Source organism: Moschus berezovskii, chromosome 16, assembly GCF_049115385.1.
Source record: "Moschus berezovskii isolate FMDL1 chromosome 16, NW_MosBer_1.0, whole genome shotgun sequence".
Lineage (NCBI taxonomy): Eukaryota > Metazoa > Chordata > Mammalia > Artiodactyla > Moschidae > Moschus > Moschus berezovskii.
Genome location: NC_142475.1, coordinates 8,756,217 through 8,769,332, shown reverse-complemented (window position 1 = coordinate 8,769,332; position 13,116 = coordinate 8,756,217). Strand labels below are relative to the sequence as shown.

The following is a 13,116-nucleotide window of genomic DNA, read 5'->3' as shown; positions in this document are numbered from 1 at the left end:
AACTTAGAATAGTTGTTGTTAAAATCAAGCTCCCCTATTCCCTCTACTTCCCAAAGTAGCACTAATAAGAAAATAAGACTGATATTAAGTTTAAAGCTCAACCCCAGTCTGTTTTCATGAAACACAAACACAGCTCCAAAAGGAAGTAAAAATTACAACATTCTATTATTCTTTACATCATTTTATATGCAAATTTCTGATCAATAACTGCCTCTCACATTGGGAATTTATCCCAGGAAACCACTGCTGTAAGGGATACAGTAAATCTCCAAACAAAATATGATGTAGAGGAAGTATGGTGTGTTAAACAACTAGAGACAATGTGGGAACACAAAACTCACTTGGCCCAAACTCACAACCAAGCATGCCAAGGTCCAAGTGGCATCTATCCATCCCTTGTTTAGAAAACTAAGTTTAATTTAAATCAGTTAAACAACTACATTTTATGGTGATGTATTTCTTTGGTAAATTGTGCAGGATGGAGAGCTTAGTCCAAGATACTGAGATGCTAAAATATCTGCTTTATAAGATTTATAATTTCAAGGTAATCTTTGTTACTAATTTCCATATAATTATCTTATATCCAAATTAAACCTGCAACATTTTCTATCCCCTGTGTCACTGATTGATTCAAGCTGCAGATGAATATTCCTTTTCTCTCCTCTTCAATTTATTCTGTCCATTTTTCAGGGTGAACTGAATGTCCTCAAAAGTCACAATAGAAATGTCACAATAACTGCAGAGAAAATGTGGGTTTCCATAAACCACCAAAGTGTGTTCTTGATTCAGAACCCTCAGAGAGCCTGTGTCTTCAAAGTAGATTTGTTCTCCACATATAACTCTTATCTGTACGTATGTGATTGTGATCTCAATCTCTACAAAAGAAAGTATTTCATTGGTTCCGACTTCCTTCCGATGTTTTTGCCCCATTTTGTTAACATTCCTGGTTCCTGCTTCATAGCCTTCAGGGACGTCCAGACTAGAAAAATGCTTTGCTTGCACTTCATGGATGGGAATGGGAATGAAATTGCTTTCTGGTTCTGAAAACCTGAATTTTAAGATAGGAAATACAAATTTCCCAAAAAGTTAGTTGAATATATTGCCAAACTTGGCTTGTGCTTTGGGTTTAATGAACAGAACTGTACATAATTATATTGAAGGATACTCATATAAAGTCATGCAAATGAAAACAGCTTTGCCAAATTTATCATAGGCTGCTATAGGCTGAGACACTTGGCACCACTTCAAAGAAATTCACAAGTGCTAATATGAGCTAAGAAGTTTTGTAACTTTTATTGTGCCTTTTGGGAAAAACAACCTTCTAGTTAAAGACACATTAGTTCTCAATATAAAAATCAATTTTAATTGAAAAGAATCATTAAACTTTTCCCTCTTGGGGGACCAACTATCAATCAGAAATTTTAAATTTGACAAAAAATTTTATTTGGTTTTGACTGATCTTCTTCCTCTCTTATTGCCTTCTCCAGATGTGTTTGGGCTTCAAAAAGTCACATAGTTAGACTTTTTCTTTAGATTTTGGTTTTATCAATTAGAGAATTTTGACTTCTAATGAGTATAAAACTTCGAAGTTTCGTTTTTTAATCTCTCAAAAGGGAACCCTAGTACACTGTTAGTGGAAATGTAAATTGGTACAGCTCCTATGGAAAATAGTATGATGTCTTCTCAAAAAAATTAAAAATAGAACTACCATATGATCCAGTAAGTTCACTCCTGGGTATTAATCCCTCAAAAATGAAAATGCCAATTCCAGAAGTCACATGTACCAGAATGTTCATAGCAACATTGTTTGCAATAGCTAAGATATGGATACTATTCGGCCATAAAAAAGAATGCAATTTTGCTATTTGCAACAACATGGATGGATTTGGAGGGTATTATGTTAAGTGAAGTAAGTCAGTCACATATATATATCATATATATATCTTTGGCAAAGAACCAAAGCATCATTCCAACCTAGATATTTAATAGTATGGGGATCTGTGATTTCAAAAAGCAAGAGCAACTTTTCTGTTTTCCATCCTCACAAAGCTTAGCAACTTCTACCAACTGAGTGATGTGAATTTAGTCAGCCATCTAAAAATGTCCCTAAATCTGATTCCATTTCAGTATAAGAACTTACAAAAGACCCCCAAAAGTCACATTACAACGTTTGATCTACTAAGTAACGAAAATGTACCTTGCAGTTTACCTTCCAAGAAGTAAAAAAAAAAAAAAATCATACACAAAACACTTCAATGCAGCATTTTATGTACATTGCCACCAGAGAAACAAGCTGAAACATCAAATGTTCTCATGTCAGGGTACCCAGATTCTTTCAACACAACTAGTGAAAAGAGGAATGATTATTTGTGTAATGTGAACATGACTGAAGTGACCAATTTGTAACCAGCGTGTATTTCTCTACCTGTAGTTCACGCACAGATAAGGGTGCTGTTCCCAGCCAGGAGGTCAAGACAGACTCTAGTACTGATTGGCTTCTGCAGGCGCAGACCTGGTGTCACCAAAAGTTGTATCTTAGCCAGTCACCTGATAATGCACAGCTGCTTTGGTCTGCTTTTGTTTTATCGGGAGCTTGGAATTACATCGTTAAATGACGTGGCCACCTCTTAGCCACTTCTTTTGAGTTATGTAGTTCAGTCGCTCAGTCGTGTCCGACTCTTTGCGACCCCATGAATCACAGCATTCCAGGCCTCCCTGTCTATCACCAACTCCCGGAGTTCACTCAAACTCATGTCCATCGAGTCGGTGATGCCATCCAGCCATCTCATTTTCTGTCGTCCCCTTCTCCTCCTGCCCCCAATCCCTCCCAGCATCAGAGTGTTTTCCAGTGAGTCAACTCGTCGCATGAGGTGGCCAAAGGACTGCAGTTTCAGCTTTAGCATCAGTCCTTCCAATGAACACCTAGGATCGATCTCCCTTAGAATGGACTGGTTGGATCTCCTTGCAGTCCAAGGGACTCTCAAGAGTCTTCTCCAGCACCACAGTTCAAAAGCATCAATTCTTCGGGCGATCAGCTTTCTTCACAGTCCAACTCTCACATCCATACATGACCACGGGAAAAACCATAGCCTTGACTAGACGGACCTTTGTTAGCAAAGTAATGTCTCTGCTTTTTAATATGCTATCTAGGTTGGTCATAACTTTCCTTCCAAGAAGTAAGCGTCTTTTAATTTCATGGCTGCAATCAGCATCTGCAGTGATTTTGGAGCCCAAAAAAATAAAGTCTGACACTGTTTCCACTGCTTTTCCATCTATTTCCCACGAAGTGATGGGACCAGATGCCATGATCTTTGTTTTCTGAATGTTGAGCTTCAAGCCAACCTTTTCACTCTCCTCTTTCACTTTCATCAAGAGGCTTTTGAGTTCCTCTTCACTTTCTGCCATAAGGGTGATGTCATCTGCATATCTGAGGTTATTGATATTCCTCCCGGCAATCTTGATTCCAGCTTGTGCTTCTTCCAGCCCAGCATTCCTCATGATGTACTCTGCACAGAAGTTAAATAAGCAGAGTGACAATATACAGCCTTGACATACTCCTTTTCCGATATGGAACCAGTCTGTTGTTCCATGTACAGTTCTAACTGTTGCTTCCTGACCTGCATACAGGTTTCTCAAGAGGCAGGTCAGGTGGTCTGGTATTACCATCTCTTTCAGAATGTTCCACAGTTTATTGTGATCCACACAGTCAAAGGCTTTGGCCTAGTCAATGAAGCAGAAATAGATGTTTTTCTGGAACTCTCTTGCTTTCTCCATGATCCAGCGGATGTTGGCAATTTGATCTCTGGTGCCTCTGCCTTTTCTAAAACCTGCTTGAACATCACAGTTCACGCATGGCTGAAGCCTGGCTTGGAGAATTTTGAGCATGACTTTACTAGCGTGTGCTGCTGCTAAGTCACTTCAGTCGTGTCCGACTCTGTGTGACCCCATAGACGGAAGCCCACCAGGCTCCCCTGTCCCTGGGATTCTCCAAGCAAGAACACTGGAGTGGGTTGCCATTTCCTTCTCCAAACTAGCGTGTGAGATGAGTGCAATTGTTCGGTAGTTTGAGCATTCTTTGGCATTGCCTTTCTTTGGGATTGGAATGAAGACTGGAAAGAGCTAATTAGCCAAGATGGCGGTCAGGCTCTCTCAGCCCAAATTTGGTGCTGCCTATGTACAGCACTTCGCATGGGTCACCGGCACTCCCGCCCGGTTGCAAGGACGCACGAGCTCCACCCGGAAGCAGCGGGGAGTGCGGCTGCCCCACGGCTGTGTCCGCTGCGTCAGCCATGAGAGGAGAGAATGCACACGAATGCTGCTAGCCTGCTGCGTCAGCCAGGAGGGAGGTTGTGGGCGTCATCTTGTTTTATGTCCGCTGCTACGGGTGCTGTGCTGGCCAGGAGAGAATACACCTGTCTTTAGTTGCTGCGGCTCCTGGCGTTTCCTGCCAGCTTCTTAGCCCGCAACTTGCCCACCCTGGGTTCAGGAACAGTGCGGACCGTGTGTTGGGAGTGGGGTGCCATTTCCTTCTCCAGAGGATCTTCCCCACCCAGGGATCGAACCCCTATCTCCTGCATTGACGGATGGCTTCTTTAACACTGAGATGCTAAGATAGTACACATGCTAATAAATCTGTTTGTTTTTCTTTTGTTAATTTGTCTTCTGCCATAGGGGCCTCAGCGCCTCAAAGGTAGAAGGAAAGATACTTCTCTTTCTCTATAATACAAAATTAAATAAAATGAAGCCCGGTGGCACTCAACTTCATTAACAAGACATTGATTTCCTTGTAAAATTCCAATAGGATGTGAGTGCCTGAGTAGACACAGATTTTAGATTAGATTCAGAAAGAGACCAAAAACAATGGAGAATTATTAGGATGATATGTTGAAACTGGAAACATGTTCCTCTCCCAAGTTCAAGCGACTTTTAATAACCAGTTGTCTGCTATTTGGGCTCCAACCCCTGTTTTTGACCAGGCCTCTGATTTGATCTGGGTCATTAAGATCTTTTTCATGTAGTTCTTTGTTGCCACCTCTTCTTAATATCTTCTGCTTCTGTTAGGTCCATACCATGTCTGTCCTTTACTGTACTCCTTTTTGCATGAAATGTTCTAATTTTCTTGAAGAGATCTCTAGCCTTTCCCATTCTATTGTTTCCTTCTATTTCTTTGCATTGATTACTGAGGAAGGCTTTCTTATGTCTCCTTGCTATTCTTTGGAACTCTGCATTCAGATGGATTTGTCTTTCCTTTTCTCCTTTGTCTTTCAATAGTCTTCTTTTCTCAGCTGTTTCTAAGTCCTCCTCAGACAAGCATTTTGCCTTTTTGCATTTCTTTTTCTTGGATATTGTTTTGATCACCACCTACTGTACAATATTACAAATCTCCATCCATAGTTCATCAGGCACTCGGTCTATCAGATCTAATCCCTTGAATCTATTTGTCACTTCCACTGTATAATCATAAGGGATTTTATTTAGGTCATATCTGAATGGTCTAGTGGTTTTCCCCACTTTCTTCAACTCAAGTCTGAATTTGGCAATAAGGAGTTCATGATCTGAGCCACAGTCAGCTCCCGGTCTTGTTTTTGCTGACTGTATAGAACTTCTACATCTTTGGCTGCAAAAGAATATAATCAATCTGATTTCGGTATTGACCATCTGGTGATGTCCATGTGTAGAGTCTTCTCTTGTATTGTTGGAAGAGGGGATTTGCTATGAGTAATGTGTTTTCTTGGCAAAACTCTGTTAGCCTTTATCCTGCTTCATTTTGTACTCCAAGGCCAAATTTGCCTGTTACTCCAGGTATCGCTTGACTTCTTATTTTTGTATTCCAGTCCCCTGTAATGAAAAGGACATCCTTTTTGGGTATTAGTTCTAGAAGGTCTTGTAGGTCTTCATAGAACTGTTCAGCTTCTTCAGCATTAGTGGTTGGAGCATAGGCTTGGATTACTGTGATACTGAATAGTCTAGTTTGCCTTGGAAACAAACAGAGATCAGTCGTTTTTAAGATTGCATTTCAGACTCTTTTGTCCAAAAAAGACTTCAACAGTATGTGAACTGAGAAATTCCAGATGTTCAAGACTGAATTTAAAAAAGGCAGAAGAGCCAGAGATCAAATTGCCAACATCCATTGGACCATAGAAAATGCTAGAGAATTCCAGAAAAACATCTACTTCTGCTTCATTAACTACACTAAAGCCTTTGACTGTGAGGATCACAACAAACCATGGAAAATTCTGAAAGAGATGGGAATACCAGACCACTTACCTGCCTCCTGCGAAATCTGTATGCAGGTCAAGAAGTAACATTTAGAACAGAACATGGAAAAACAGACTGGTTCCAAATTGGGAAAGAAGTACGTCAAGGCTGCATATTGTCACCCTGCTTATTTAACTTCTAGGCAGAATACATCATGCAAAATGCCAGGCTGGATGGAGCACAAGCTGGAATCAAGAGTGCCAGGAGAAATATCAGTAACCTCAGATAAGCAGATGACACCATCCTTATGGCAGAAAGTGAAGAGGAACTGAAGAGCCTCTTAATGAAAGTGGAGAGTGGAAAAGTTGACTTAAAATTCGAGATTCAAAAAACTAAGATCATGGTAATCAGTTCCATCACTTCTTGGCAAATAGATGGGAAACAATGGAAACAGTGACAGACTTTATTTGGGGGGGGGGGCTCTAGAATCGCTGCAGATGGTGACTGCAGCCATGAAATTAAAAGATGCTGCTCTTGGAAGAAAAGCTATGACCAGTCTGGACAGCATATTAAAAAGCAGAGACATTACTTTGTCAACAAAGTTCCATATAGTCAAAGCTATGGTTTTTCCAGGAGTCATGTATGTATGTGAGAGTTGGACTATAAAGAAAGCCGGGCTGTGGTGTTGGAGAAGACTCTTGAGAGTCCCTTGGTCTGCAAGGAGATCCAACCAGTCCATCCTAAAGGAAATCAGTCCTGAATATTCATTGGAAGGACTGATGCTGAAGCTGAAGCTCAATACTTTGGCCACCTGATGCGAAGAACTGACTATTAGAAAAGACCCTGATACTAGGAAAGACTGAAAGCAGGAGGAGAAGGGGACCCCAGGGGATGAGATGGCTGGACAGCATCACTGACTCGATGGACATGAGTTTGATCAAGCTCTGGGAGTTGGCTATGGACAGGGATGCCTGGTGTGCTGCGGTCCATGGGGTCGCAAAGGTGGGAAAGGACTGAGTGACTGAACTGAATTGATACGATCTATACCTGGGTTCACTATGCTGAAAGAATGTGGTAGGGTGTACTGTTGTTACACTGGGTCACAAGCCTGATACATGGCTTCCATTAGCAGTTAGCAACAAAAAAATTCAAGCTATATCTTTTTCGACCATGTTCCCAAATTGTACTATGTTTAATTGTGTGTTACAAAGAATTGCTCCCTAATTAGTAGGTTTCACTCATAAACTAGTTTCATACCCTCAGTCACATTTAAATATTCTAAAAGATTTTATTTAAACCCAAATTGCTTTAAAATTGAAAAAAAAATTTCAGCATCATAATTAACCAAATTTTACTATGTGAAACACACATGCCACAAACATATATATGAACAAAGATACAGGGGAAAACTCACATAAAAGAATCCAAGTGGTCCAGATATATATGGCATTTTCATTCCCAAGAGATATTTGGCTTGTGAAGTCACGACATGGGTGGCAGCCCCAGTTGTCATTGCACTGACCACAGGCTCTGTAATCAGGAATGTGGCACTGCCCAGTTGGAGCACAAACATGGCCACCTAAGAGGACAAAGAAAGGTGAAACTTCCCAGACTTCCTAGAGGGTTTAATATCTGACACATTTTCACTTTCAACACACAGACACAGAGAAATGATGTGAAATGTGCCCCTCAAATTTCATTCTTTCAACAGATTGAGTTTTCTTTAGAACATTAGTAGGTTCCAAGACTTTCCAAATGTTTTGGGGTACAATTAGAAGTCTTTCAATTAAAGTTAACACAGTTATTTTTTGAACATTGATTTTTTTTCTCTTTTCCTAATAATGCATGTTACAAGAAAGGAAATATGTTCAAATCAGTTAATATATGGGAGTCTGTGGGGGAAAAATAAAACTTGTGTTATCATATCTATAATTTTTTTAAAAGTCGAAAGGACATAATTCATTACTTTATGCCCAATAGGCTTAAAATTTCAAAAGCATGAGGAGAAAAGTCCATTTCTTGAGTTTCTGCCACGTTCTAAGAAATGGAAACATACTGTTTTGATGAGATACTCTGTCAAGTAGCTGTAAAGGGCCAATATTAATAAGAAGACATCAGTGTTTATGGAGAAGAGGAAAAGACAGAGATAGGTTTAAGGAATATGCCTTAAGAAACCCAGGAATCAATAGGAAAGTCATTTTCGATAAACTTTTCCTTTCTACTCATAACATTATGCTCCATTGCAAAACTGTTTCATGACCAGACAAAATCATCTCATCTAAGCAGAAGCTGTGCATTGAGTTCTACTGGGCAAAAGATGACAGCAAAAATCAGCTCTCTTTTCTCACTGTTAACGCTCCAATGACCAGTGAAGAGAAAGAACTCTGAGGAGGTGGCCCACTCTCTGACTACTGCCACTATACCCATGTAAACTGTCAGAAATTTGCCGCTTTGAAAGTAACATCAAATTATATTCACGAGTATTCACACTGAAAAAGGGAACACAAAGTGGGTTATGCTGATATATCTTCTTAATGTATTAATTATAATATTTAGGTCAGGTCTTCAAGATTAAGTATTAAAGAAATCAAGGGAAAGAATAGCAATGAAATTTCCTTCTATCAAGATGACATAGTAATAAAAATGAGAAGTATAAATTGCTAAATACTCCCAGAGCATACACTGCAAAATACATCATTTCCTTCACATCACAATGCCCCTTGACCAAAAACAATAATACTCTAAACTTGTATTTAAGATAGAGTTTTCTGGGCTCAAATCTGAAAACTTGAGTTCTGATTCTGACTTTACCATATCCTAGTTTTCTACCTATAGAATATCTGTTAAAATTTTCCAAGCCTCACCTCATCATCTATAAAAAATGAGGATGATGTCTGCTTTATTGATTTTTCAGAATTGTTGAGAATGTGAAATAACATATGAAAGAGTTTTGAAACCCATAAAATAGGCAACATGTGTGTTGTACCTGGAATGTCATAAGGTGCCATATATATTTACATAGCATGGAAAACTAGCCACTAGATTTGGAAATGTAAAAAAGCCACACTTATTTTCCAACTCTAGAGAGCATGAAACAATTTATCAGTGCAGAAAGAAATGTATTTGAATTGCTTGCATTTTCGCAACCCCCTTTTATTCAATATGTAATAAAACAGTACAGGTTGCCAACATAGAAATCAGGCAATTCTTTCACCAAAAAATGAAACTAGAGCAACAGCTTCTATTACCAACATTTTTTTTTTCTTTCAGAAATTGTGTTGGTTTGTCAAATAGAAATGTCTCAAGGGAAATATCCGATCAATCAATGGTGTAGGTACAAGTGGAACACATGGATTCATAATCTTTTGATTTTAATTTTCATCCTAAAAACACAGTTAAGAAAAATATGGAAACAATTTTTTCCAAGTATCTTTCTATCAGTTAGCTCCAAATTATGACACTAATTCTTACAGGCCATGAGGATGAAACTAGCATATTATTGAGGTAAAATGAGGAAAAAATAAAATATTGTTGAGAGGTGAGTTTTCATTTCACTGAAATGCAGCATACAAGCGATCCGAATCTTTGAAATTGGAAACCTGCTTGCCTACATGGAACTTCACACATATGTGGAATGTCGGAAAGTTCTTATCTGTATGCGAAGAAACCTTATTTTCATTTGTTTTGAGAAGCAAACTCCTTTGAGAGGACGTGTATATATCACCACCATTTTACATTCTGGTTCTTGTTTCCTACCCAGCACCTACTAAGAGGGGTTAGTATTCTCTCATGACTGAGAAACACGGATCACCTAACCCGAAGTGATATACAACCACTTCCAGCTAACCACTATCTTCCAGTAAAAGCTTTGTCATTTCCACAACCAGACTGCTACAAACAGATACAGGAAAAGTTCCAAACATAAAGAACTCAGCGATTTCAAATCTTCAAAATATATGTACCTACCTCACAATATAAACCAAAAAGTTTGCAGTAATCTGTAAAACTTATCCAAAGATCCCATGTATTTTTGTAATACTCTTCTTGTACACATTTTTATGCTTTAGAAAAAACCTTCCCAGTAACGGATAAATTCCTAAAATGGAGACTTCTTGACTCTTAAAAGTTCACCAAGCCCCTTAAGACCTCCTTTCTGATACAAAACATTGTGTATGTGAAGGATGATTGCAAACATGTGAGATTTAACTAAAGAGAAATTACTTTCTTCTGGATAACAACATTCTCCATAACCCAAGACAAGGGCAGACAATTTAAGAAGAAAAAATGAGGGAAAGGAGAGAAAAAGAGAAATTTAAGGACATCTCTGTCCTCACCACTCACATTTCAACAGTTTATTCACATCAAAATCAGGGCTCTAGTATACAGAGGCTGAGGGACACAAGTTGAAGGCAGCAAGAACCTATAACACACAGGCTTTGTAAGGGGTATCCACAGATGGAATTGTGGTTTCCAAGACTATCCTGGAACTTAAGTGTGTAAAATGAGGACCCTTCTAGCATATTTTGCTTGGAGGCCTAATACTTAAATTTTATGCCAGTGTCAAAAATCATTAAGTTAATGACAATAAACAGACACATCAACTCCTTTTACTGATGATGGGAATGATAATAATAATAATCTGGCTAGCCAACTCCCAAAATTTGCCCATTCAACAGTTTATGAGAAAATTAACTTCATACAATATATTTCAGCTGTTTGTAGTAATGCTGATATTCTGGGCTAATGCTGAAAACCTCTGACACACATTATCAAGATTCACTAGCATGATACTATTTGGTAATGCTCTTATAAACACCATGTGTTCTATATAAATTGAATGTATCTCAGATCTCAAGCCATTTTCTGCAAGAGGCTTTCAAGTAGTGAAAAAAGAAAAGAGTGCATAGCAAACAACTACACTGACCAAGTGGATGGAATACTGCCTGCGTTTCAGGTCATATCAGTTTGCAGTCTGTAAAATTATATTATACCAAATCATTTATTTGTTTGTTCAATGAATATTCATCAAACACCTACTAGGGGCAAGGCACAATATTGTTGCAGAATACAGAGATAAAGATACAGTTCATACTTTGAAAGACCTTATAAAGTGAGGCAAAGTCTTGATGTTAGGAGTAGGTATTGTTAACCAGGAGTGTAAAGAACTGCAATGCAGCTGTCACTAGGAAGGTAAAGACTAAGAAGTTGAGTGGGACCTAAAACTCGAAAAGCCCTTTGTTCTCTACTGAGCACTGCATGCAGACTTGGGGAAGAGAGTTGAATTGCTCCTGATAATAGATCAGTTGGCTTTCCCTGTGGTTCAGTGGTAAAGAACCTTCCTGAATCCATTGCAGGAGACATGGATTCAATCCCTGGGTTGGGAAGATCCCCTGAAGAAGAAAATGGCAACCCACTCCAGTATTCTCGCCTTGGAAATCCCCCTGACAGAAGGAGACTAGAGGACGACAGTTCATGAGCCCTCAAAAGAGTTTGACGTGACTTAGCAACTAAACTGGAGAAGGAAATGGCAACCCACTCCAGTATTCTTGCCTGGAGAATCCCAGGGATGGCGGAGCCTGGTGGGCTGACATCTGTGGGGTCGCACAGAGTCGGACACGACTGAAGCGACTTAGCAGCAGCAGCAGCAGCAGCAACTAAACAATAGAACAACCGAGTGCTCCATAGGGATATGGCAGGAAAAAAACTGTGTGACCAGAGAACTAGAGAAACAACATCAAAAGGGTACCTATGAAGTTGTGTTCTGTGAAGTGCTGTGCTGTGGAATTCAGAAGATAAAGCCCTCCTCCATACTGTTCAGTAATAAAAAGAAATGGCCTATCAAGTCATGCAATGACGTGAATGAATAATGAATCTTCACACTGTAAGTGAATGAAGATGGTCTAGAAAAGCTACATATTGCATGATTCCATTATACGACATTCTAGAAAAGGCAAAACTAAAGAGACAGTGAACTCCGGGAGTTGGTGATGGACAGGGAAGCCTGGTAGGCTGTGATTCATGGGGTCGCAAAGAGTCGGACACGACTGAGCGACTGAACTGAACTGAAAGAGACAGTAAATGGATCAGTAGTTTCCAGGGGCTTGGAGAATGTCCTAGGTGAAACAGAGAATTTTTAGAATGGTGAAATTACTCTGTACAATACTGTAATGGTAGACATATGATGGTAAGCATTTATCAAAACCCATGAACCTTAATATGTATGAATTTTTTAGAAAATTATTTGGAGGTTGGGAGGTCCCAGGGTGGATTGCAGAATGTGACAAAGAATCTGACAACCAAAGCTGCATTTACTGTCTTTTTATGTTTGCCTTTTCTAAGTAGCATTTAAATGGACTCATACAACATATAGACTTTTCAGATTAGTTAAAGGTATGCAAAAACATCACTGAAAGGGATGCAAAAAATGTGCTCACATGAATAACTCTGAACATGAATGAAGTATGTAAAGTGAAAGTGAAATTCACTCAGTTGTGTTCGACTCTTTGTGACCCCATGGACTATGCAGTCCACGGAATTCTCCAGGCCAGAATACGGGAGTGGGCATCCTTTCCTTTCTCCAGGGGATATTCTTTCTCAACCCAGGGATCAAAGCCAGGTCTCCCACATTGCAGGTGGATTCTTCACCAGCTGAGCCACCAGGGAAGCCGGAAGTATGTAAAACCAAAGGTAATAAAGATACTGTCCTTGAGTAGATAAAGTTAATTCCCATGGGTATAGAGGGTAATAATTCCAAAACCACTATAAGTATACACTGGGACTGAAAAATGAAGTAAACGGATAGTGGATGGTGGGAGCCAGATTTCTCACTATTGAAGAAATCTACAGCAAGCAAGGGGAGAAGGTTAGAATGATCAGTATGGAAGGGATAAGAGTTGCGGACATCAGTAGGAAATCATG

The 13,116-nt window shown here is 39.4% G+C and overlaps 1 protein-coding gene across 2 annotated transcripts in view; it reads right to left on the bottom strand.

Moving 5' to 3' along the window:
* SLC26A7 (solute carrier family 26 member 7) overlaps positions 1–13,116 on the bottom strand; it is a 137,411-nt gene that overhangs the window by 72,140 nt on the left and 52,155 nt on the right. For both annotated transcript variants that reach the window (XM_055432638.2, XM_055432640.2), the window contains one exon: positions 7,613–7,777. In XM_055432638.2, the coding sequence (XP_055288613.2) occupies positions 7,613–7,777 (165 nt within the window). The remainder of the gene's footprint in view (positions 1–7,612; positions 7,778–13,116) is intronic.